Source organism: Balearica regulorum, chromosome 20, assembly GCF_011004875.1.
Source record: "Balearica regulorum gibbericeps isolate bBalReg1 chromosome 20, bBalReg1.pri, whole genome shotgun sequence".
Classification (NCBI taxonomy): Eukaryota; Metazoa; Chordata; class Aves; order Gruiformes; family Gruidae; genus Balearica; species Balearica regulorum.
The window spans coordinates 2,977,724-3,004,580 of record NC_046203.1 but is presented as its reverse complement, the minus strand read 5'-3'; the positions used below and the strand labels follow the sequence as shown (position 1 = coordinate 3,004,580).

Sequence of the window (26,857 nt, the reverse complement as noted above, 5' to 3'; positions counted from 1 at the left end):
GGTCAGGAATCTCAAAAAACAAGCTATGATCAAAAACCTTCCATGGAAACATGAGGGGTCAAATTAATCTGGGATGTAATTTAACAGGATTCCATGAATTCATAGCAGAAATTGGGCGAAGGTATCTAAACCCACATGAGTTCAAAGCAAATTTTGAGAATCCCCATCTGTGTCAGTCGGCCTCATGCCTGTGGTGGTCCTGCCAATCTCCATGCCCAGTTCTGAACAGCTCCGGGGCGAGTCCTGGCAGAGGGCAGCCCAGCCCAGACACACGTCCCAGGGCCCTGCCTGCCAGTCCTGGGCCTGGAAGCAAACTAATCGATCAGGAAAAGCATTAGTGGTGATTTTAGATAGCCAGATTAAAAAATGCTGAATTTCCTTCCTGCGCACATCTTGCCACAAAGAAAATACAACCTTAGCTTGTGAAAACTTGCCACAATTCTGAACTGTTGCACTATGAAGCCAATCTGTATTTTGATTTCTTCCAGGATGACCCATAGTTACTGAACCTGAACAGATGGGAGCATTTGTTTCCTAAGCACTTTGTGCCCCATCCACTTGCTTTGGGGTTTCCACATCCAATTTGTGATGCAGATGTTCAACATGGAGTTACGAGGTTTGTTTTCTTGGCTGAATTCCAAGGACGCTGCTGGGAACTTCTATGTGATGATGTGCTTTTGGAGTCCCATCACTGGCAAAGCTGCCAAGATACTTGACCTCACGAGAAGACTCTTTCTATTCAGGAATTTGAACACTTAAGTCTGCTTGCCTCTGTTCAGAATATAGACCTGTCTTTTTCTATGCCTGCTTTCTCCTGCTTCCAACTTTACTTTTTCATTCAGGCTTCTCCTATGTTTAAAATACTTTTTCCTTTCTCCTTCAGATTCCTCCTTAAAAACATCTTGGTTTGTGAACTTGAGTTTTCTTTCAGTAGCAATGTTTTGATGGGGGCTTTGGTTCTCTTTACAATACATTTTCCTCTTCTGAAACTTTGGATAATACTTGGAACTTCTGTGTTCCCTGGGTTTGTTGCCCATAAAATACATGTACAAATAGACATTGTCAGCGATGATGTGGAAATTATTCAGATTTATGAACCACGTTGCAAAATACTATTGGAAAGATAAGCCCAGTGCTATTAGTCACTCTACAATAGCAAAGTGAATTATGGTCTCAGTGAAAGAGAGATGCCAGTTAGCAAGTTAGTGTATAGTCAGTCTCTTTCTGCTTTTATCACATGTAAAAGAACATCTTCTAAACATATCTTTTTTTTTTTTTTTTTTTTTTTCTCTTACTAGTGAAATGAGTAATTTCTGAAAGGGTTAATGGAGATTTACCATAGCCTTGACTCTCCCCTCAATTCCTGTCGTTAATGAGAATTAATGAAGACATTATTAAAGAAGCCTGTTGTTTTCTTTTTCTGTTTCCACTAATTAGTCCTACTCAAATATACTGAGTTTTCTGATAATGGTATAGGTTTCTATAGCACATTGTTCAAGTGACCTGAGCTATCAATAGAATATCCATATTTTGCCAGCTGTTTTATAGTCAAAAGACGTTGAATCCAAACTTGTTTTTTCATGTTACATCCAGAGCTTTGGAAGAGTGTTTTGGCAGGCTTCCCAGCGGGCACAGCTCCCATTCCCAGAGTTCTCTCCAAAGCATTAAGAATGGAAATAAGCAGCTAAGAATTTTCCAGTTTAGATCAGGCTCTGTGTACATTAAGAGAAACAGAAGCATAACCACAAGTACCAGCATAAGCCCTTAATGTAGACAGGCTGCAACAAAAAGCAGAGCTTAATTTGGTGGGACTGTCATAAACTGGTCCGTGTCAGCTTCACACGTCTGTACCCGTTTGTCCTGATATGGAGACATAGGGACCAAGACAGGTATACCACCAAGAAGCTTCTTAATGTAAAGAAGGTCTGCCTAGTTAGGTTGCCTAAAATCAGAGGCAGGCTCAGTAATCTCTTAATGATGCTTTACTCTGTAGTAGTATTGCTTATAGGAAACTGTCAAGGCCACTATGACAGAGAGAAACATTTTTCTTTTCTCTAGCCTCTTCTCTTCAGGGTGATTCTTTGGCTTGTATTGTGGAAACTGCTTTAATGAGTGACCAAAATAAGATAAATGGTATATAGTGTCCATTTTATGGGTGCTTCTTTTCTGCCAAATGCTGAAGAGGTGCTCCAGAACATCTATTATTTGGAGAAAAAAAAATTACTAGGAAGCAGAGGATAATACTGTATTACAGAGAATATGATCTGGAAAAAATCTTGAGGCAGAGTGGGGATGAAGAAAAAAAAAATTGATTCCTGATGTCACTTTCAGGATTACAGTCCAACTCCTATGGAAGTTAGTGGGAAACTTTCCATCTCCTGTAATATGAGTTGGGCTGGTTCCTCAGGATAGCACCATAACAAAGCAGAGCTACAACTGGTAATAGGCACAGGCAGATACAACAAACACATTTTAAAGACATTATTGTAGACAAGAGATTGAATTGTGGCAAAGCTGTCAAGTTTGCTGAGGATAACAATATATCAAATTTCATGATTCTTCATGTTGTGTTTTTTTTTTAATCTTCAAGATTAATTCATGAAATCTGACAGCTACTCTGTTGTACTCCAATTTCGTGGGTAGCTTAAGTCAGGAAAGAAGTAATAGCATAGAAGTTAAAGAATTACTTAGTATCAGAGGTACAAACAGGCAGGAGTCTTGACTTGGAGCAGTCAGCTCCAGTTCCTAGAAGTACTGCACCTCATGGGGACTGGATCTTCTTTTACTAACAAGTTTTCCTTCCTCTGTTTTACCAGTTTTTCAGGGTTTCCTAGAACATGTGCACATTTCCAGATAATTTATATTAACTGAAAATTATGTTTTCATAGAATGAGACATCCCTATCTCAAACATCTCTCTGAAGTGAGGTTCTCAGCGCTGGAAATGCTATTTGCACTTTGACTATAATCTTTAAAACACTTTGCATCTGAGCCTAAATTCCATTTTTAAATGTACTGAGAAATCTGTTTCATTAAATATCTCAACTCCTTGGATTATTTTTAAAAGATAATGCTCAAATTAAATATATTCCCCTATGATCTTATTTTCTTGGATGTAAAAAATGAGTATTCACCTTAAATAGTAACACCGTGCCCCGCAATGCTAAAAGCATTGGTGGAATGGCTCTACAATAAAGTTAAGCTTCAAATTTTAATCTCTCTCTGAGCCACATCCTGTTTTCGGTTAACTGATCTCATACGGGGGAAATTTACCAGAGGAAATATCTCTAGTTTGGAAAGTACCAAAAACTTATCTTTAGTTTCTTTGTGTAATTCAGCACCTTTTAAGACAGAGGTGTAATACTTTCGAGAAGTCTCAAGGCAAAAGGAGCAAGCTAAGAGCAGAGAAAGGAGGCAGATAGGTGCCTCTTCATCCCGAAACAGAAACTGAGCCACTGGTGTAACACTGATCTTTCTGAAATTATTAACTTACACCTCTTTATATTCCGAAAGCTTAAAAATTCCACATCCAGAAATATTTTAAAAACTTTTCCAGAAACTAACTCACATCCTGGCAGAAACTGCCTGCACCAGATTAACTTGCGGTGACTTTTAACAACCCTAATCATAAAACAATGAAAGCAAATGTTTAAGGCCATAAGGACTACTAAGACTGTATCACCCTTTCCCCATAGGCTTTTAACTTCAGTTAATATGTGGCCCTGATGACTTTGCACTTAGAGCTTCTACAAATAAGAGCATCTACAAATACGTTTCCAGCACAGAGATGTAGAGAGAAGGAAGTGGAAATGAAGAGATGTTACATGTGGTTCTGCAAGTATTACTAGGGAAAGTCTTCCCACTCACATAGGTGGGTGTTGACATTTAAACTGGAAGCCTTAAAAATAACTTTAAGAAAACTGGCATCGTTTTCCTCTTCCACAGTTTCATTGTGAAATCTTATTAACATCCTGGCTTTTAAAAAAGGTTACACATGGAGGTACCACAGCTGTATATGATCAGATAATTGCACACCCACCTTGCTAAATTAGTAATTTTCTCATGCTGTGATGCTATTACTGAACTGCACATGATGCTTTTCATCTGGTGAGATCTAAGTCTTTTACCAAAGGAAGCAAATGTTATTCCCTCTTTTCAGAGGAAGGTGGAAGCATTTCCTAGGCTAGCGGCTTATCCAACAACACTCCAGTGACATATGGCAGTAAGCCACATGGATACCCTAAAACTGACTCTGCAACTGGCTCCATCAGGCTTATGTTTCCTTCCCTCTATAGCAACACTTTCCTTTGCATCATCATTTTTAAACTGTTAAAGCCTTCAGAAAAAAAAATCATGTCACTTGTCAAAAGCCTGCCTAATTCAAGGGAAAGTAAATAAAGGATTTTCTGACTAAGCGAAGGATCAAATCGTTCTCTTGGAAACAGTCTTGCACCCTGATTCCTGTGGGACTACAGGGTGGAACTGAAAATAGCATTTGGCCCACAGGTGACTTTTTAATAAAACAGTTAAAGAAATTGTGGACATAAACGTAGGAAACCTTTTGGATAAACTGCAGGCAAGAATGGGACTTTTATTATTAAAAATCCTAGCCACCAAAAGGTGGTCATTACTTGTCTCAAAGTCCCATGAACGAACTAGCAGAGAGCTGTGAAAAGACATTGCCCTCACAGCAAATGAGCAAAGTTTGCTTTGCTGCAGACACCAGAGCTTGAAACGGTAAACTGAGCATCTATCTGCCTTAAAGAGACCATGTACATCCCTACTGTGTTCTGAGTATATTTTAATACTTCCTGTTATTTTCAATTTACCGCAAAAATGATTGAAATTTGCAATCTTGATTATTTTGTATAAATATTTTTCATTCTGTTTTTTGGTAATATTATGGGTTCCTTTAGCGTCTATTCTGCGAACAGTGCCAGGCTTGGTGCTTCTAATATCCTCACAGTACTGTATAATTACTAGATAAATTTTTCCTGTGTGTATATAGATTTCCAGTATATCAGCTGTACAAAGGAAATGTATATCCCACCCATGGACCTGGCTCTCTTTTTAGAGGTTTTCTCCTTAGATGTATTTGGTTTAAAACTAAACTGCCCTTTTGAAGTCTAGAAGAATATTTTCTTTATTCTTGCTTTGTTTGATGTTGTCCTTTTGAGAAAAAAAGGTTGAAGTTTGATGGACTTTTTTTCCTGGGAAATCTTCAATAAAGACAGTATACGTGTAGCAGAGGAGCACATGAAAAAGAATAATGTTGTTATATCATGCAGGCAAACATAAGGGCTAAGTCACACAAACAGCTGTGTGAGCAGAGCTTATGAATATTCTTTGCTTCTTCATGAAAACATGAACATAGCTGTTTATAGCAATGTGAGGAGAGAAAAGTTCGGGAATTAATTCCAATATTTCTCTTAGCAATGGAACAAAGCACTCCAGCATATACTGCACTTACTTGAAGGAGGGCTATGTCTTGATCCCAGAAGCCGCCCTCCTTCCCATCTCTTATTCAATGGAGCTGTTGTCTGTCTGGTATTGTATTTGCTAATCTGTGATTGGGGGGGGGGGGGGGGGGGGGGGGCAGTTGCCCAGGGCAGCTGTTCCAGATGTGGAACTATTACCTGTGCACACACAACACAGGGAAGTGCCAGACTCCGGGCAGATGCTCACAGGTGAGTAATAACCTCCTCATCAACTGCCAGGCAGGCAGGAGGTACCTGGACATGAACACTGATAGGAATGCAGCAGAGTAACAAGCCAAGTGAAACAACTAGAGAACCACCTCCGCTTTTTATTTTTAATTTTTGGCTAGGACTCACCCCCAGTGGTGCTCCCCAAGTTTCTTTCACAAGGAAGAGCTAACAGATTTGCATCTGCAACTTTCTCTCTTCTGACCGAATCCTAGTAGGTAGGGTTGCAGCATGTGATTTCAGAGTGAACTTTGTCAGTGGGAAAGAGGACCTTCTTCTGATAGTGAAACTGTTCTTTGTAGAATTCTTTACTGCACTGCCAGCATCTTAAAAAGATTTGCATACATTACTTAACTTGTCTTGTGTTAGCCTTGTGTTGTAAATATTATCTGCGTTTGAGGGCAGCTGGAGGGCGAGACACAGCGAGGCACGCTCGGTTTCCCCGTAGGGTTCAGAAGGAAAGCCAAGGCTCCGCTCCCTCACTCGGGGCGGCGGGTTTCCCCGAGCAGGCAGAGGTGTGCAGAGGGCATTTTTCACTGCCACTGTGCTCTGGGTTGGCAGAGGTTTCTGTCTGAGTTACGGGGCCGGGTCACCGTGTCAGCCAGCCATAGTCACACCAGTTTCAGGAACTAGCTACGCAAACAGATTCTCCGTTTCAGCTGTCCTGGGGGGAATTTGCTCCCTCGGGCCTTTCCTTAGTCAATTCCCCATCCCTGTCCCCGCGGGTCGGTGCCGGTCAGCCTTGCCGGGGGCGTCCCTTCGCCAGCCCGGGACACGGCTCGCTGCCGCCTGGAGTCAGGCCGCGTCCCCTCGGCCCGGGGAAGGCCCGCTTCTCCCTGGCCTCGGAGGCGCCTTTCGGGTTTCCCGCTCCTCCCGGCCTGAGCGAGGCAGCAGTCGCCGAAGTTCAGACGAGCCGCCCGGCTGCAGTTCCTCTGCCCGCGACACGGGCTGCCCGACCGCGGTGAGGCCCGCTAGGCGCCCCGGGGCCGGCACCGCCCCGCCGGCCGGCCCACTCACCCGGCCGCCCTCCCTCCCTCCCTCCCCGCTCCGCGCTGCGGGGCCCGGCGAGGCCTGGGCCGCCTCTGGGGCCGGCGGGCTCAGGTAAGGGGAGCGGGAGGGAGGGAGAGCGAGCGGGCCACGCACGGGCCTGGGCCCCGCAGCGCGCCCCAGGGAGCACCCGGCGGGCAGGGGGGGCTGCCCGGCCCCCGACCCTGCCCCGGGGGTACCGCCCGTCCGCCCCGCTTCCTGCTGCCTACGAAGCTGCCGGCTCTCTGCCCTGCCGAGCCGGGGATGGGGACAGAGGGTACCAGCCGAGCCGGGCCCGCTCCCTGCCCCAGGGCGGCGGTTTTACCGGGCGTTATCGATGTAAAACACCCGCGGGGGTGGGCTTCCAGCCCCACGGAAACGCCTGGGGTCTGTTAACCCAGCCAGCGCTGCGGCAGAAACCAGTGGGCGGTTTCCAGCGTGAGCTCCGAGGGTGCCGTCTGCCCCGTCCTGGCCGGTACCAACCCAACCACCCCGCCGACAGCTTCCTCAGCCCGCGGGTGCACATTTAGTGTCGTCGGGTTTAATTTACTGTCCTTGGCAGGTCGGGCAGCCCCTGCTAAGCTCCCCGTCAGATGCCTTGGAGAGGCCAAGGAAATTGCCTAAGCCAGGCAACAGAAAACGCTGTTTGTTCAAAGAGGAGTGTGTTAAATCTGGGGATGCCCATGTCACACCGCTGTTTCTGGGCCTGGCCTGGCCCGGGCAGTCTGGCTTCGGTTTTTTAGAGAGTTGTTAGTCAGTGTTACTGTTGATAATGCTGAGATAGTTTATTGTGTGTCAGCACTGTTATGGGAAACGGAAAAAAAAAATTATAAAGGCATTGTTATGATCAAACTGCGCCAGGTCCCTGGGTGAAAACTTTTCTTGAACTTTCCAAGCGACTATGGAGACACCAGCATCAGTTATTGATGTATTTCCAAAAATATTCAACTGCACAGCTCTTGTTAACCAAACTCAGTACTGAATATGCATGACGCCTTGGCATGTGTGGCTCAAGGTGTATCTGGTTCAAGGACAAGCATTAAGCTTTTTGTGGGCTTAAGATTTTCTTTTTCATTTCGCCACTAGTTTTGTGACTTCAGGAAAGTCACTGTAAACACATCATTTGCTCAGTTTCTGCACCTATAAAATGTAATCACAACTGTTGGTGCTGGGAATTGAAGGTGGCCGGGGATTTACTGTACAGGAAATAATTCTATGTGATGTGGACCGATGGGATTGTGGCTCTAACATGATGGCAATACTTACTTCATCTTTCTACAAGCTAAAAAACTCTGGAAAGAAAACCCCAAGCCTTCATTTTAATACATTGTTCATTTTCATGTTGTGTTTGAGGGAAATTTTAAATCTGTACAGTAATTTCCTGGTACCTAGTCAAGCCCCACTGTGACATTTAGTCACGCATGTCAGCTACAGACTCAATTAAATAGATCACTAGATTACTGCATAGGTTTGGAGCTGCTCGTGGACTTTGATGCCTGAAATATTCTCTCACATCAAAGTGAGCGTGTTTCTGCTTGTTTGAGCACTTTTTTTTTTCCTTATCTCTGATAGTAGTTTACTTCAGATGGCTGAGAAAACAACCAGAGGCCCGCAGGATGTCCCCAGCTCTTCTCCTGATGAAAATGAATTTCCTTTCGGATATCCCACTAACATTTGTGAGGATGTGCCTGATCAGAAGTACCTGTGCAGCAACTGCAATAACATTCTGAAGAAAGCCCTGCAAACGCTCTGCGGGCATAGGTACTGCTCAGCCTGCCTCTCCTGGATTGTACGGTAGGTCCTTGCTACAGAGGGTCACACCGCCGTGGCGGATTCTGTGGCTGCGAGCGCTCCTGAGAGCTGCGTCATGCCGCTGTGCTCAGTAGATCAGCCCGTGGCTACCTGGCCTGCTGGCCCGCAGTCATTTTACTACCTGGAAGTACTTGCCTGCGGTGGACTGCAGGCTACTCTCTGCCTCCTCTCGTTTCCAGTGTGAAAGCCTACAGCCTGGGGCAGGCTGGGTTACTGGGCTTGACAGATGTCAGGTTTTCGCTGCCTAAGTGTGAGGTAACGATACTGATTTAACCTCGAAGAACTAGTGCCAGGCTGACTTAATACTTCCGTGGGACTTCACAGTCCTTTGGTAAGTGGTATTATAGGATTGCAATGAACATTGTCTTAGAGGGGTTTTTTTGATAACTCCGCTGGGTCGCTCCATATTAAGGTGCTGCTGCCATTAGTGACAAACAATGACAGCTATCGTCCTGGAGACCCTGAAAAGCAGGGGCTAGGTGGGAATTTGCTTTGATTGATTAGCTGCTTCTGTCCTGCCTTTTTGTTCAAGAATTACGCCTTGATCCAGAGGCTTTGGAAAAGGTAATGTCTGCCCTGCAGGTGGGAGGTGAAATTGCAGTACGATGCCATGAATATGAGCTGACTTTAGCTTTGAGGTTCTGGAAAAGAGCAGCTGTCAGGATTCAGTGACTGGGCTTTAGTACTGGCTAAGTAAGTCTCAAGCCTGCTACTGGGCTTCCTCATGGATGTTGTTAGTAAGCTCATTTGTGTATGCCAATTCATGCACTGCCAGCTCTGGTCACAGTGTGGGGCACCTGAAAAGCTGAGTCAATGCACTGGCCACTTGTGATTTGAAGATCAATGTATAATAATGTTAAAATGTATTGAAATTAATGTATTTGACCTACTAACATAAATCTGTTACTGTAAATCTAGAACAAAGCCCCTTAATGAAGCAACATAAACCGTAAATTCAGAAAACTGTCAGCAGAATCTAACCGGAATTGTCTTATAGAGTCTTATAGCACAAATGGGAAACTGGCTCAAACGAGCTAATTAGTACAGTTTGAAATCAATTATGCTCTGGTCGGATGGATGTTTTTCTTGGTCTGTGTTAGTTCATTATTTACCTGGAGGCTAAACAGCACTGGCAATGAAATTCATCTCTAGTAAAGTTTTATTTTTTGCTTTTCCTATGGACAGCTCTTTGTTAAGTGTTTTGAGAGTAGATCAAAACCTTTTTTAGCTGCAGTAGGATGTTCACTCTCTAGAACTCTGTTCTGCACTGGTTCTGCTATATCTTTGGAATTTGAAGTCTATGTATCTATCTTGGGCATTTTCTGTGTTTTAAAAGGCTTTAGTTTTCATGTTACCTTTCCTACATGGTGTTTTTGCATAATTGATGAAATACATAGGTTCCCATCTTTATTCTTTTTTATGATCCAGGCTGCTCTTATTTTGCTGAAATACAGGTAAGATTTAAGGGCCTATTCCTAGTCTTGAGGAATAGAACAGCAGGGTTTTTTTGATGTCAGTGTGTTCAAGAATTGGCCTTTTAATGAACAAGGACTATGGTTTCTGATGGAGATGACAATTTCCATGGTTTTATTTGTGTCAGTGTCTATACAAAGCCCTCCTAAACTACAGTACAGCAGCTGATTGGTATTTCCTTCTTCTTTCTTTTTACCAGAAACAATAAAAATGCAATTTGCCAGAAATGTAAAGAGGAAGATCCCAGCACTTTAAGTGAGGAAAGCCTATTGGCAGAAGAAAGGGTAAGTTGTAGTTCACAGTTCATTAACTTATCATTAACCATTCTCTGTGCTACTCTATAGTCATTGTTGGACTACAGTTTAGGAGGGACTAACAGAAAATGTGATAGCAACTGATAGTTACACATTTTAACTTACGCTTTAATCATTTGGATTTCCCACAGTTTTGGATTTAAAAAAGTATAATGACGGCCTTAGGACTTTCTAAGTCCGTCAGGTTCTGCAACATAAAATCCCATGCTCTTCCATAAAATTAACTTTTTATTGTCTCAAAGTAGCCAGTGCTTTCCTACTTGTAATAATATGTATTAGCTGTTACATACTATCCTTAGTAAGTATCCTAGTGGATTTTGCAATCTCATGGTTCTCTATACTCCTCAAATGTATTACCAAACTCACAGGAGGAGCATCTCTAAGAAATAAGCTGGAGTACCGGCTAGCCAGCTGAATTGCCTAGAAAGTATTTTTTGGAGGAAATAGTGGAAAACATAAAGCTGAACATAGTAATTGATAAAAACTATGCACTGGGAAATGTTTACTCTGTGATTTAACGGTGCGGATCTCTTTTACTGTTGTGTGATTTTCCAGGCAGACCACTGCACCGTTCTATATCCTGAATACAAACTGGGCCATAGGGCTCAGTCCCAGCTTGTCGTTTTTCCTCCTTTCTGACTACATGCAGGAACACCAAGAGACAGACATGCTGTCTAAATTTGTTAGGAAAAAACGAAACCAAATAGGCAGCTGGCAGTGAGGTAAAAGATGAAGTTTAGGAAGCGGCTGCAGCAAAATAATGAACCTGCAGTTAGTGTTGAACTTGGTAACACCTCAGAAAAAATCCTCAATTCTACAATAAATTTCCCAGTAACAGAATTTCATGCATCATGTAGCCACTAATAGGTACAGTTCTCTTATAACTTTGGGATATCTCTGCTGTGGGATTCTCACTAATCTGGTGGGACTTTATGCCTAATCTGTGGGTGCGTTGTTGTAAACGGGGCCCCACTCTTGCAAGCTGATCTGCCTGGGCAGATTCTCACGCCTGTTGAGAGTCCAGATGAAATCAGTCACCACAAAGGCATGAGGTTCTGCCTGTGTAGATCAGCTTACAACAAATGGTTGGAGTTTGTAAACAACATGAATGATGAAGATCATTTAACGGGTTTGTTCTTTATATCTATTCCTGATAATCTCTGCTTTACCTTTGCTGTGGTTTTGCTTAATGTTTATTTTCTATGTTGTCTGTTTATGTGTTTGTATTTTAAATAAGATACCTACAGGAAAAGAAAGGCCCTATCAGGATGTGAACTTGCCTTAGCGTATCCCATGATCTATTTCTGTGGTAACTCCCATCCCTTTCCTATTACACTTTTAATTTATGATCCCTTCCTATACAACACATACAGTCTTCATAACACTTCAAGTCTTATCATGGTCCTGGTCATCAGTATTGCTTACCGAGCATCTGCATCTGCCATGGAAAGCAGTCAGAGGAGTGGGGGCACCCTCCCAAGCCTCTGCTCACGCCCTCGCTGCTGTCATTCGTGGGACCAGCTTAGGGGACAGTTCTCTGCTCTGAACTGAGCATGAATCACTTGGAGCTCTCCCCTCCCTGGCTGTGTTAGAGCAGCTGAAGATCCCAGCTCAGCTGCAGAGGGCCGACCTTTGTTGGAGAGAAAATAACCACTAGATTTATCCTGGAAAGCTCTTGGTGGGATTGATCCATTTGTTAAGCTTGTTGCTAGCTGATCTTCCTGACCACGAGCTGTAGACCAGAGTCCTCTCTGAGCTAGAGGCCATAAGATGCACATCGTGTGGGTCAGAGTGCCAGGAAGGATCTCTCCTCCTTGTGTCTGGCACTGGTTCTTGGATGGGACATGTCAGGGGACCTCCGCTTGTGTCACAGTCAGCTCTGGGACAGGCAGGACTGGGCAGATACGTGTGCCATGACAGCCACCCACGATCAGCAGCACCAACATCTTCCTTTGAAGTAGCTAAAATGAAAGAGGGGAGATGTGCAACTACAGTATATCAAATCAGAGAGAAATATTTTGTTTCCTTCTCTTTGACCCAGAACACGTTCATATCAGTGAGAGTCATCTCATTTACTGTATGAGGGTCTGACTCAGGTCCCTACAGAAGTTCTGGGCAAACTCAGGTTCCCAGATAAGACAGCAGACGTTCTGGTGAATATTTTGAAGCAGTGACCTGTGTGGATAAAAGAAGAGAAGAGGATTTCCTGCCTTGGTTTTTCATAGAATGAATGGTTTGGGTTGGAAGGGATCTCAAAATCATCTAGTTCCAACCCCCCTGCCGTGGGCAGGGACACCCTCCACTAGCCCAGGTTGCCCAAAGCCTCATCCAACCTGGCCACGACCTGAGTAGTGTCCATAACGATTTAACAACTACGAGTGTGAAACAAAAAGCACAGGGAGTGCACATAGCAGTAAGAAACCTATGCACTTCCAGGACTGTCCCTGTAGTTAAATATGTTTTAAATGATCTATTTTGTAATGTCAGGAAATTCCTTGAGTTTTTCTTTTATGACACGGGGAAAAAGCCACCATGTGCCTGATAACTTGAATTTCTGCTCTTTGATTTGCTCATAAATTAGACTAGAATGTTTTAGAGGCTAGGCTGGTATGCTTTCACTAACTGTACATTGATTGCTAGCTTAATACATAAACTCTTCCATATATGCAGATGGAGCAGTGCATGGTTTTGTACAACCTACGTGGGTTTTTTTTTAATTCCTTGTTTGTGGAATTGTTTGCCATTTGTGTGCTAAGTTCTTCTGGGCTGGACTTGCTTGCAGGTTGAGATTAGGAAAGGAGTTTCTATGAGACCTTGCATATAGAAATGTATCTTAATTGGTAGCACTGGCTGTGCTTTTTGTGTGATTTAATATGACAAATGTAGGTAAGTACAAACATCTTGTATCTAGCTGAAAAAAAACCAATCAAGAATGTTGATTCTGATGATTTTGTTTGCTTATTTTTTTTAGCTTGTTGTGTAGAAATTCAGTAACTTTATTGAAATGTGAGCATCATTTGTAAATACTGTTCCTCCCTCTATTTGTAAAGCTTCTCCCTCCAGTTCTTCCCTTGCTCTGTGTAGTGTTACGTGGGAAATCTGCAGTCCTCTGTAAGGTGTACGTACCAGCAGAGTATCTAAAAAGATGCCATTACCTTCCGTAGGGCTTGAACCTGTGTCAGTGTACCTATTTTGATTGTGCCAAATGAAATAGCCAAAGCGTGTAGTGTTTCATAATTTACGTAATAATTTACAATTCTTCATGGTTAACATCATAAAAAAATCTACGTAGTGCAAAAAAACCCCACAACCATTCACATATGTTTTACATTTCTTTAGTACATAGTGCCATGCTAAATGGAAACAGCCATGGTCTGAGAAATGTACTCTCGCTGCAGAACAGTCTCGAGTCCTCCCTGCAGCACGTTTAGGAGGTGTTAATGACCGCAGTAATGAAATGCATTCATTAAGACTGGCACATGGCAGCACCCTATAGTTAGGGTCCTGTCAGCACATTCATTGCATGTGCTTCTGTGAAAAGAAACTTAAATAATAGCTGTAGTTGCCTAGGCATATTTTCAGTATATTTAGATCACATCAAATAGGGTTTTTTTTGAACCATATGAAAGAAATTATTTAATAATTATTTGGGTTTCTACTACACCGAGATTAATATGCAGAGTCATATGGCAGGATAGTAAATTTAAAAAAAATAAGGAGGGATTTATCAAGATTTGAAATTTTGACACAGTCACCTTATTCCTATGTCAAAAGTGCATGCTGGAGTACTTTCTGACCAGAGTTTTTTTCCTTACTGTGTTTACTTTCCAGGCTTTTGGTGATGCTGCCATTAATAAAGAGATTTCTGAACTCAAAGTACACTGTGTGACCCTTGGATGCAGTTGGTCTGGTATCATGAAAAATTTTGAAGTACGTTTAAAGGCAATTTATTTAAATTAACGAGCACTCTTACTTGAATGGGGACAGAATGACAATGAAACTAGGTTCTCAGCAAACACAAATTAACGCAACTTCATTCGAATCAGCGAAGGTATCCTGATTTGTACCAACAGACTATCTAAAAACATGCCATTAGCTTTAGTAGGGCTTTGACCAAATCCAGAACATGCTGAATGATTGTGAAATTAATGTTGCACAAATTTACATCAACTATCATTACTTTTTTTTTTCCAGTGGGTTTACTTATTATTTAAATGCAAGGATGCTACAAGCAGGTTTTGACAGACCAGAATACTCCAGGACTGGGCGATATGTTATGTCATTGTTATGGGCAATATCCTTAGTATGTTTTTATAAGAGAAATAATTTCTTCCTGTGTAAATGACTCCTATTGATTGAGTGTGTTCGTAATTTTTTTCAGACTGATGTGAAATGCCCCAGGTAAAATATTTAAATGGGCAAGATCTGCGAATCTGCCATGCAAATTACAATAATGAAAAAATGCAGATAATTCTGATACTAAAGCAGCTCACTTTTGGTCCCCTGGTGTAGGAACAGAGGGTTTTTCTGCATTTATAACAGGGAGTCTGCTCTGTACCTTGTATGGCTGTGCAGCTGATAAGCATCTGAGGTGCTGCTGCCTTTTCTTTGCTCATTTGGCACAAATTTTCTGTTTGAGTGTATTCCTCTTTAAGGAAAAAACTACTCAGTTTGCTTAGCTTCATAGTTTTGAGAACTGGAGCCCCTCTCAGCATGAATACATGGCAAAATTGGTTTGAGAGTTGGGCGTGTGATTGAAATTGGCATTTCTGAGCCTGTTCTGTAGGGCACAGCCATCTCCCTTTAAAGACAAAATCAGTTGTGACACAGTGCCTGCAGAAGCTTCAGTAAAAGAGGTCAGTAAAGAGATTTTATTGAAATACTGTGCTTGGAAGAATCTGAAAGTAGACCTGTTGGATGAAAGAAGTAATGCTGATATTTTTCCTTGTTGAGATGAGAGGATGCACACAGTGAAAAGGCAATGTTTTAAAATATATGTTTGAATATAGGTAGGGTTTGTTTCCTAATTGTTGCATAGAAGGTGTCAGATGTCCATTCTTTTATGCTATGCAGAGATGTCAGCAGACTAACCATATTCATCCTACCAGCCAGAGCAGGATGGTCTCAGTGCTCAAAAATCCCCCACCCAAAACCCCACAAAAACCCAAAAAAACAACAAAAAAACCCCACCCCAAAAAACCCCAGGCAAAAAACTGGGACCAGGATCATGTTATTTTCAAACAAAAGCACTAGAGAGACAGTTCAAGGGAGACCTCATGTTTGAATTTATCAAAAGTTTGGGTTTGGTTTGGTTTGGTTTTTTAAGTTAAGAATTAACAAAAAAGCCCCAGTAAAGTTGGTGAATTTTTCACCAGTAATCTCAGTAACATTGTGGGGTGGGACTTTACCCAAGCTTAGAAATGCAAAGCAAAGATCTAGGCTGGCAGAGTGGAGACTATTTACAGATAAAGTAGCTGCAGTTTACATTTGGGTTTATAACTTTTTACTTCCAGGAGCATCAGAGCTTATGTGAATATGCGTTAATCCCTTGTCACACTGGTTGTGGACACATGGTGATGAGAAAGAAACTTGCAGATCATTTGGAAAATGGATGTGTTAATAATGTGACAATGTGTCAGAAGTGTAAGCGGAGCTTATCCAGCAGTGAATACCAAGTAAGAACATTTCTCAGTTTCAAATGAGAGCTTTCTATTAATGGCTTAAATCATCTATCATGACATTTTTCATCCTGATTTCATGAATGCTATTGGACTTGGAGAATATTTAATTTTCCTGAGTTTGCAAATTGTTCTGTGCATGTGTTGGAGGGAAAAAATGAGCTGTATTTGATAGTCTGCTTGCGATGTTACAGCAGAGAGGGGGAATATCTGTGTGCTCAGCCAGGGCTTGGGCAGCCCCTGCTTCAGCTCCTGTCCCAAAGCATGTGTCGCAGCGTGAGGTAGGTAAGAAGCAGAAGAACGCAGACAGTGGCATGGAAGAGATCTTGAAAGTGGCTGGAGTTTTATTCAAACTAAAACTGCCCACAAATGTGTGAGGCAGGATTTTGACAGTATTTCTGAGATATGATCAGGTATAACTCCAAATTAGCAGCAGTGTCCACATAGCCCAGGAGGAGCATACTCTGAATCTCCCGCAAATTTCTCGGTGACTGCTTTGTATTTTTTATGTTGAAGTTGTGTTTCTCACTGTAGTGACAGAGACTTGCAAAAATGTATCTGTATATACCCTGTATATATATACACACCCACACTGGGTAACGCTAGTCTGTCCCCAGCATTTGCTCAAAATCCTCTTGTTTATGTTACTAAACCCATTGCATTCTTTCTTAAAAGTAATGACTTTTTCGGTCAATGCTCACAGTTGTGATAGCAGAGCAACATTATGCGTTACTGACTTGCAGATTTTAAGTGCCTTTGTACATTAATTTTAACTTAAATAAAAAGTGCTCTTTATTTTTACCTATTGTTGTAGATGCAGCATGGTACAAATTCTGGGAATGGTCTGAGGGCATAAAGTGAGCTAATAGAAACCACTCTGTGTCACTGGAGAAGGAAACAGTGTGGTGGGGCAGATGAAAAGCGATAGAAAATTGTTCTTGTACGAATAAATTGCCGAAGATACAGCTTCAGTGGCGTGCTTCTCAACCTCATCACGGAAGTGCATCTTCTGTTGTTTAGGACATTTAGTGATTAAAAACTCCTGGAGCAAAGCAATAGCAGCATGAATGAGAGACGTCCCACGCCTGCTAACGCTGCTATGTGCGTTTTGATGTGAAAGCCCTGAAAACATTCTCATCCCAGCCCCACCTAACTTCAGAGCCTGTGGGCTCTGTTATCACAGAAAATGTCACTGGGGCAACACTCTTTTGGGGTGTAGCATAATGAATATTGTTCCCTCCAGATGATTTAAAGAGCATTAATTGCCAGCCTTGGAGTTTTGCCCTGGAACTGGGCCACAGTGATATAAGACCTCCTGGCAGGAGGGCTGTGTCTCAGAAATGTAGCCTGAAGTAAATACTAGCGGACAGCTTTGCATGTCGTAACTGTCACAAATTTATGCCTTTCCAAATGCTGAGCTGTAGGATTTACTCAATATGGGGGTAACAGTCCCTCTGGGGTAAGGATAAGGTGCTCTTGCTAAAACATGCTTCTTGGGAAGCTTTTGCATGTGCTCTTCATATCTTACTAACTCTTCCAGAGAGAGAACATCTGGACCCAGGCACATTGTACGAGTGCTAAATACAGGGTATGTTTCAGAGAGACAGAAAATACCAGAAGGTGGCAACACTTAATCCCTTTCAGCCTTCTGTAAGTGCAGCGGGCAGGCTGGAGGAGCAAACCTGAGCGGCAGGAGTGTTCCCTGAGCACCTTTCTCTCTTCAGAGGTCTGTGATACCGCAGATCCACCTCAGCAGGCTTCATTTTCCTGCAATGAAGAACCATTTTCCTCCCACTCATTCCGGTTAGCTATCATCTAATTAATTTTTTTTTGTTAGAAAACCTTGGCAACCAAGCAGGGGATTGGCCTTGAGATGTTGATTTTTCTCTGCCTGCCTTAATTAGTATTTGTAAAATTGGAATTTTGCTGGTTACATGATCTGCTTTATTAAATTTGCAGTTATGTGGCATAAGAAAGTTGATTATTTGTGTGTATTCCATGTATCCACAATCCTTGGGGAGCAAAGAGTAAATTTTGGGCACCGCTCTCAATCTCTCCATCTTAGCCGATCAGTTATTGGTCTTGTGATTTTTGCATTTCCGTATTTTAAAGCAACTTCTTACCAGCCTCTCTCTCCCTCAAGAAATCAGTGATCTGAAGGAGTCAAATAGCAGAAAGAAAGAAAGAAAATACAGGCATACTTTGTGCAATAGCTAAGCTACAGATTATTAAAAAATGAGTTAAGGAGTGAGAAAAACCTATGGCTGTATTTCTGAGGATTGAAAGAGAAACTTTGGGACTCTTTGCAGGGGAGACTTGAAGGTTGCTGGAATGGCTTTATCAAAAAACTTCTAGACTGCTATAGGAAATGTACTGGCTTGCAAAGGTGTTTGTAAAGATTAAAGACAGTCCCCTGCACAGTATGAATTGAAAGCTGGCAGTTGCCGTGTTAAATACACGTATTACAGTTGTATGAACCAATGGCAGGAGGATTACTTTACCATTCTTGGAGCCAGAAATGGCAGGAAGTCTCGTGTTAGCGGTAATGCATTTTGCATTAGCACATCGTGATGGAAAATTTGGATTCCAGCCTTCAAAATGTTAATAAGCAGGATGCAAGAAGGGTCTGTGCATTAAGCAAATAGTCAATGCAAGAAGAGTTTATATTTGGGTTTCCTGTAGATTTGCTTTCTGTTCTGTAATCCACCTGCATGTCATTGCATATATATGTGTGTGTGTGTGTGCGTATGCGCATAACTATAGTTTGAACTGGGCAAGACTTGTACATTGCCAGTCTTGTATCAAATTTCCCAGGGTGACCTTGCAAAGGATCTGTCAGCAGTTTCGCAAAGCTCCAGGCCCCATAAGCGAAAGATCCCGCTTGGTACTTTCACTTAAGAGGTATTGCATCTGGAGATCCGTCACTGAACACGCTGAGAAGAAGAGTAATCAGCTCAGAGGCTTAGCTCGAGAAACCTCTGGAGTCTACAATTCGTTGTACAGGGGACAGTAGCACCTGCTTTTAGCAGATATGCTTTAGTCCCAAATTTCTGAACATTATTTCCTCTAAAAAGAAGCCAGAGCACTCTGCAGCCTATTGTGTAGTCTCTGGGCAGGGGTACAGGATTTTGCACCGTGCGTTGTGGAGCTTGTAGTGCTCCTGGGGAAGTTACCCTTCCTTCCTCTACTCTGCCTTAAATCCACACCTTCCAGGAAGAAAGCAAGAAACTAATTGTAAATTTTTTCTTCCATAACACAGAATTTCTTGTAGAAAAGCCTCCCAAATCCGCAAGTTTCTGTAAAATGGGAATAGCATTCTAAACACAAGCTTTGTTTCAAAGACTCCTAAATAAAGGTGCTCAATGGTTTTAATAATGTACTGAATTCTTTTCTTCTTGTTTTAACGACAGGAACATTCATGTGAAGGCAATTTATGTAAGGAACAAAAATGTGTGCAAACAGAAACACCATCAAAGGAAAAGGTGAGTAAAAGATAAGTGAATGCAATACAGCTTTATTTCAATTCATAATAGCATCACTTATTCATTTAGATTAAATGAACATCGGAGAACAACTTCAGATATGGCAGTTGTATCTGGGTGCTTTTTACATCCCAGCATAGCTCTGCTGACTACCTTCTCTGTCCTGCCCCCACAATTAACTTTATTAAACTAATTTCTCCATCAATCCTACAGAAATGGGGAAATGTTCGTTTCCTTTCAAATATTCGGGGAGACCCACATGAGCAAAAGAAGAGTAGGCTGTACAGCAGCATATTTAAAGAGACACGCTTTTGGGTGTGAAGAGGACTAAATCTGAACATCAGTCAGAGCTTTTGGTCTGATAGATCCATTCATTCCCAGGATGTGCTGCACGACACGGCTCTTGTGTGCGTTCTCTAAGAGCAGGAAGAGGGTTGGAGTGGCTGTGTGCGTGGTGTTACCCACTGTGGTGGGCCACTTTGCTTATTGGCATCTTATTTATGAGAAGTTGTTGCTAGGGGATCGCTGTGGTTTGTTAAATTATGTTATATCGTTATGGAGTCTGTTGGACACTTAATTGCCAGGCTGCATGCAAGAAACTTGGAATCAACCACACGACTGATTGATTTACCAATGAATTTTCAAAGCTGGTTGGATGCTGTAATCTGTGGTAATGCCTTGACTTGAATTAACCTGATGTATAGCTGCTAGGATTATGGCCTAGTTGTTTGTAGGTAAATAAAAGAATCCCTTTCAATTGGTATTTGATTATTTCCTTTTTTTTTTTTTTTCAACAGAACCGCTCTACACCTGTAATCAACAAAGATGGATGTCGTTTTTCTGAAGTCGGCTGTTCATTTAGGGTGAGTGAAACGGCTGCCTCCAGGAGGGTCTCAAAAGGTGTACAACTCGGCACCGTGCCTTTGGTCTAGCCAGCCTTTGTGTTCAAGGGAGTAGGCCTTGATTTAAATACATCTTTAAGAGAAAGTCTACCCACTTTTAGTAAACCGGCAGAGGTGATGGAACTGCCCTGGTTACACAGTGTGTAAGGTGCAGTTCAGCTGGTGATACTCTGTTCCCTGCACTGTGCATTCACTTCAGACGTTTATTACAATTCAGCTGGTTTATCAGATATGCTCTTCTACTCCGTTTTGGATATTCCCTTCAGGGTGACGCCTCCTAAAACACTAACGGGTCTTCTTTGCATTTTAGTTTGCATCTGTTGCTTTATCTTATCTTTTGTGCCCAGTATATGTATTAAATATTGGCTTATTTGAGAATCTTGCTGGGAGTCTGCCTGGCATCTTGTTTAATACAGAAATTAGGCAATTGTTTTCTTTTTAGTTAGTGTGTGTACACATGTGAACACATAGCCTAAACTGATCATCGGAGAGCTTGTGTCCGTGTCTCCTCTGAGAGTCAGCTGCTATGTCGCTGGACCTGTACCTTTCAGTTCTTCCATCTCTGTCTCTCCCAAGAAGTCAAAGGGAACATTGCTCGATTTGACCGCAGGCCAGTTGTGGCAGTTGTACGGAGAGTGTATTGACAGTGTCGTCTTCTTACAGGGAAGCAAAGAGAAGATAAAGGAGCACGAAAAAACTGCAGTTGGGGCCCACATGCTGCTTCTGCTGCAGCACATAAAGCAACTGAAGGCAAGCTTGTGCAGTGCTGCTAAAGCTGCAAATGGTTCCATCCCCCAGTCAGAGCTGAATGTGAATGGTGCAGGAAAAAGCATCTCTGGTCTGCAGGTCCCTGTGGGGCTGGAAATCAATGGGGATCTGGAAGTAGACTGTTTTCCGGGATCTTCTGAAGATGAATCTGTTCTGCAGCAGCTTGTGAGGGAGAAAGTGATTTCTGAGCTAGAAAATAAGCTACATGTGTTTGAGAATATTGTGGCAGTGCTCAATAAGGAGGTGGAGACCTCTAACTTGGAAATCACAGCCTTTCGGAGACAGAGTGAACTCGATCAGAATATAATACGAGGCCTTGAACTGAAGGTAACTAGTTATGATAAGCATTGTCTGTGTGCTTGTTTTATTGATAGCAAATATTTACACATATCAGAGAGAGGTGGCATAGAGATCAGGACAGGGACGGACACAGGACTTGGAGCTGTGTTAAGTTCTGGACACGTCTACAGGATCCTTTTGTTGGTTTGGATAAATTTTTAAATGGGAAGTTCTACTATTATCTAAATCTATGTTTAGGTACCTAGATATTCCTGAGAGTTTTGAATGTTCAGAATTTGCCATGATCAGACTGTGAGCAAGACAGCTGTTTGATTGACTGATCCTCTTAAAGCAGTATGTTGCCTGGAGGACCAAAGAAAGGTCTATCCAGCTGTTTGCCTTATGTGTTGACACATAACTGTCACTTAAAAAGAAATCAAAGGAGGCCCTCCAGAACATGAGGACTCCAGAACGATTCCGCTACTTCTGCAGCACAGCAGTCTGGAGAAGTGGGTTGATTGAGAACGGATTTGGGTTTTTTAGATTGCAGAGTTGCACCGGTGCCTGACACAGAAGGATGCGGGCCTGAGCAGTCTTCATAAGAGTCTTCTGTTCTCTGAGCAAGCTTCCTATGATGGGGTCTTTCTGTGGAAAATAACGGATGTTGGCAGGAAGTTACAAGACTCTGTGACTGGCAGAACAGTCAGTTTGTATTCGCCAGGTAAAACACATGACACGTACGTGTGGTAGCCAAACCCAGCCCTTTAGGAAACCCACTTATTTCTCTAGAACGGTGCTTCTTTCTACTCATGCAGAGAGGCGGTCCTCTAAAACAGCTCCTTGAATTAGGATGCTGTTTATGCAGAGACCTCGTGCTGTCCTGCCTGTAGTTCAGGCTGTGACGTGCTCTTCCACGTGTTCTCTTTGGGCTTTCATTTTGCAATTTGCAGCTACTTGCAGTGACATCTGCTGGATCCGCCTCATCGAACCCACAGCCTGGTGCCTGATGGTACCCGGTGGCTTTCTGCTGCAGTTATCTCCCATGTCCGAAGCAATTTGATTAGGTAAAATATGCTCGTGTAGCTCATAAAATGTAATTTTCACCAAGACCTGAGGCACAAAAGGATTCCAGCCGCTGGATTTTCACTGGTTATAATCTCCAGGGTGTACTGATTTCTCTGTTCTCATCTCCGTGATAGCAAAACACATCGTACACTATCTTTTCCCACGTGCCAGCACACTCATTGTATCTTTTTTTCAAGGTAGGCTTTACTAATGAAGAGTTCTGATTTTCAGCTTTCTACACTGCGAAGTATGGCTACAAGGTCTGTCTGAGGGTTTACCTGAATGGGGATGGGACAGGAAAAGGAACCCACGTATCCCTCTTCTTTGTAGTAATGAAAGGAGACTACGATGCTCTGCTCCCATGGCCTTTCAGACACAAGGTAAGAAGGACAACCTTTTCAGATCCAGTCCCAGCATAAACCCACTACTTCTCCCAGTGAACACAAGGGGACTTTTTAAGTTTAGTGGAAGTTGGAGCATTTTCCCATTTTCCTCTCCGGTGGCTACTAGCCATACTTTAATCTTGGGTAATAATTTGTCTCTGAATAGAGTGATTTACACATGGGGAAGGCTGCTGTTACCGAGATTCCATACTTGTAGGATTTTCAGACGCCAGAATACTGGTGTTTGATATATCCCAACCTGTGTCCACCTGGGCTAAAGCCAGAGACACGTTTTTTCCTGGCTCTTGCTATACATAGATAATATCAATTTATGAGGAAATTATGATTTGCTGCCTGAAGCACAGATGTTAGAAACGCGAGGTCAGAGTTCTACTTACAAACATGCCATAGATGTCTTATGATCTTACTTTTTCTCATTTTATAAGTGCAATCTGATAATGGCAACAATGGTTAGAGCAGCAGTGAAAGTGTGCGCAAGCTTCTGGTCTCTGTTCTAGCACTTGCCTCCGTGTGGTAACAATTCTGTAAGCCTTTCATATAAATAGCTTTACTACCATTCAGCGGCCAAGAAAAATAGAAATCAAAGTTCCCAATCCTCACTGTATTAAAAAATTATTACATACATTTTGTGTTTCAAGCTAAAGAACAGTGAGTTAATAAAAGCGGTAATGAGATAGATTCTATACAGATATTTAGGTTGCGTCTTTTACATATTTGTGTACAGGCAATCGAGCTGTTTCTTTTGATTCCAAACCACAATAACAGAATGAATGTAATGACTGTTCTCAAACTCGGGGTTTGTTTAAGATGTCAGGGCAGAGAGGAAAAAAGTCTTTGGGCTGTGCAGTTCTCTACCAAGTAATAATTCCTGACTTTATTTTATTTAATTTTATTTTATGGGTGGCAAGGTTTTAAATACTTCATCTGGGAACCGTTACAATCTCCCTTGTTCACATTAACTGACCTTGCAGGTTGTGAAACATGAATTATATTTTGTATTTAATTATCGATAGAGCATCCAGCTGGTTTTGCAGCATGTTTGCACTTCTGTCTCTGATATTTCCTGGTTTATTTTTCAGTTCAATAACTCATCATTGCCGCATTCTGTTTTTCAGGTTACGTTTATGTTGCTTGACCAAAATAATAGGGAACATATTATCGATGCTTTTCGGCCAGACTTGACGTCTGCTTCATTTCAGAGACCAGTGAACGATATGAATGTTGCGAGTGGCTGTCCCATGTTCCTCCCTTTGTCCAAACTGCAGTCACCTAAATATGCCTATGTGAAAGAAGACACGCTTTTCCTTAAATGCATTATAGAAACAAATTAGTGAATCCAGAGGGCCTGAGCTCCACGGAATCGGTTCACATCAGCTGAAGATCTGCCTGCTGGAGTTAGCTACTGCTGAGCATGCTGAGAACTTTACGCAGTGCCCCACGGAGCGTGCCATCGTAAACGAGATCTGTCATTATTTCATGAAAACGGCCGATACTCCCGGTTCAGGTGTAGGTTACAGTCACACCCCTCCCTGCGGATGCACTTGTGGAAAAGGTGCTGTTCTTGCCTGGGTGTCTGGCAGGGAGCTCCCCTCTAGCACCCGTGGGTCAGGAGGTTTCTGGGATGCAGGGGGTGAGGCTGAGCTTTCCCCACCCGCCAGCAGCGCCGCGGCGTGTGCGGCTCCCTGTCCCGGGAGGCACGGGGCGAGCACCTGTCAGACCGCGCTGGCTGGCAGCCCTGACGGGGGATTTTGGCTGTTCCCCCACCAGGGACAAGGGCAGATTCCTTCCCCTGAGGCACCGATCGGGTGTCTCTGTGCTTATTGATGACCTTGAAAGCAGTGAGTTGTGGATAGCATTTGTAGCTTGAATTCGTTATACCGGATGATTTATTTCTTGCTATTTATTTTAGACCTGTATTTATGTGCTCTGTAAAGAGATGTTCTATTGCATCAGCAATCGGTGACCAGATTACACTGTGCCTTGGGGAAATTACCTCTTGTACTTCCAAAGGAGTTGGTTGACTTTCCCATTTCAGACAGGGAACTCTGAGAGTTGTTAACCCTGGGAATTCCAGAGCTGCCAGTCCAAGCAGCGGTAGGGACCCCGCAGTAGCTTTGTTTTAAAGTGTTCGGTCACTTCCTGAACCTTCAAGGCAAGTGACTTATTAGAAAGTATTGATCTTTTTTTTTCCTTGCTTAATTCTTTTTATGTGCTCTGATGTTTTTCACGTGCTAAAATAGAAGTAACTACAAGAAATATTTTTGTCTTTTTTTATTAAATAGAAGTAAGGAGTTAATTTTTATTTTATAAGCCAGTCAAGCTTGGAAACATCTGGATGTGTGCGAAGTTCAAATGCCACACCTTACCCCCAAAAAGCAGCAAGCCTTACCCCCTTCCTTCCCTGCTTAACAACCGTTTGAGAGAATCAGTGGAGTTGAGCTGGTTTTGGTGCAGCAGTTTCTGAACTTCAAGCAAACTCATGCCGCAGTACTGTTTGCTTGGGCAGGACTGCGAGCTGTTCCGCGGGACAGGCGGGACGGCAGCACACAAACCCAGTGGCACGTGTGTATATATAAGTGAAAGACCTTTCTGCACTTACTTTATTCATTTTTCCTCTGCAATATTTCCTACATCTCAATTGAAAACACAAAGCTGACAGACGATACTGTGCCCGCTGCGGGAGGAGGGAAAGGAGAAACTGTTTGTCCACTTGTATTTTGCAAACCATGAAACCGCAGCCCTCCGGCAGGGCTGGTGAAATGTCATGTGCTGTGACTAACCTTCAGCCCGACTGCTGGCATATGAGGAGATTTTTCTTATTTCTATCTTGACAGCATCCTTTAAAATGATTGTGATGAAGTGTCAAATTTCAAAAAAAACCCCAAACAACCCAAATAAATATCTATCAAAGCTCATTTGGGAAAGAACTGGATATTCTTTGCCATCACACACACAAAGAGTCTCTCTCTCTCTTTTTCTCTCTTCCATGTTTAAAATGTTCTTTCAGGGACAGAAAGTTATTTTTCCAGTAATGTGCCAGACCCTGTAACCACACTGGAGTAATATGCCTAAAAATATTATGCTTTTCATGGCTGTGTAATTTTGACAAGTGCTGTATTTATTACAATCATTCATATTTTCTTAGAATTTTATTTATTTCCTAAATAAAGCTCATTAACTAAAAAAAGGTTTGTGTGCTATTTTCACTGTAAAATAGGGAATTGAGCAACTTGGAGACAGGATGATAGCTAGCGACGTGCAATAGAAACAGCTGAGAAGTGCTGCAGCCCTCACTTATTTCTACTGTAGTAGCACCAAGCAGGTTTGTTCCGTGCCGAACCCGGCCGTGCTGAGCGCTGCCCGCTGCCCCAGAACTCACCAGCCCCTGTCCCGACGAGCTGCTGTCGCCACCAGCGAGCCGAAGCTCCTTGCCTGTGGTCCTGCAGGAAACGAGTGGAAACTTTGGGAATGAACCCTAAAGCATCTCTGCTCCGTCCGTGCCGTAGTGGTAGGGTCACCTTTTCATCGCCTGCGGAAGCTGGCGGGTTTGTATGGAAGATGTAGCACCCAATATACGGGGGTTTGACCTGGAAAATTGGGTAAATGGTTGGACGACTCCGACCGCAGCCAGGGTGAGTGCTCAGGGGGATCTGGGCACGGGGAGGTGAGGGTGGGTGAGGACGATGCGATCTGGCACACCCAGCTCCTTTCCAGAGCCTCCTCTGGCTACCGCAGCCACAGCGGGAGGCAGGCGGCGGCTGATCTCACAAGAATTACCGCAGATTAAGATAGCGGTCGGCTCTGGTCGGCTCTGCCTGGTTGCCAGGGGAGTCCAGTTCCTCCGTACCTGTGTAAGCCATCCTTGGCCCTCGCTGGCCGTGGAGCTGCTTTCCCTCGGGGGCGGTTAATTAGCTGCTTTTATCGTAGCGGGCGCTGACTTCCCAGGGCGG

General features: G+C 43.0%; 1 protein-coding gene across 3 annotated transcripts; it reads left to right on the top strand.

The window, feature by feature from the left end:
* The first annotated feature begins 507 nt into the window (after positions 1 to 507).
* On the top strand, positions 508 to 26,094 carry TRAF1 (TNF receptor associated factor 1). 3 transcript variants are annotated; one of them, XM_075772226.1, is made up of 11 exons: positions 508 to 616; positions 8,303 to 8,524; positions 10,215 to 10,299; positions 14,161 to 14,259; positions 15,843 to 16,004; positions 19,418 to 19,489; positions 20,287 to 20,352; positions 21,055 to 21,486; positions 21,982 to 22,159; positions 22,735 to 22,883; positions 24,023 to 26,094. In XM_075772226.1, the coding sequence occupies exons 2-11, from the start codon at positions 8,316 to 8,318 to the stop codon at positions 24,236 to 24,238; spliced, it is 1,668 nt and encodes a 555-aa protein (XP_075628341.1). In that variant the 5' UTR covers positions 508 to 616; positions 8,303 to 8,315; the 3' UTR covers positions 24,239 to 26,094. The 3 variants fall into 3 exon arrangements, with proteins under 3 accessions (XP_075628341.1, XP_075628343.1, XP_075628344.1); XM_075772228.1 differs by lacking the exon at positions 508 to 616 and adding an exon at positions 6,598 to 6,805; XM_075772229.1 differs by lacking the exons at positions 508 to 616; positions 8,303 to 8,524 and adding an exon at positions 9,109 to 9,235.
* Positions 26,095 to 26,857: the final 763 nt, after the last annotated feature.

Excerpts from the sequence above, each read along its gene's own strand:
- TRAF1 (XM_075772226.1), top strand. The coding sequence starts at position 8,316 with ATGGCTGAGAAAACAACCAGAGGCCCGCAGGATGTCCCCAGCTCTTCT. Across the intron at positions 14,260-15,842 it reads GTATCATGAAAAATTTTGAA|GAGCATCAGAGCTTATGTGA; the intron begins GTACGTTTAAAG and ends TTTTACTTCCAG. Across the intron at positions 19,490-20,286 it reads AAACACCATCAAAGGAAAAG|AACCGCTCTACACCTGTAAT; the intron begins GTGAGTAAAAGA and ends TTTTTTCAACAG.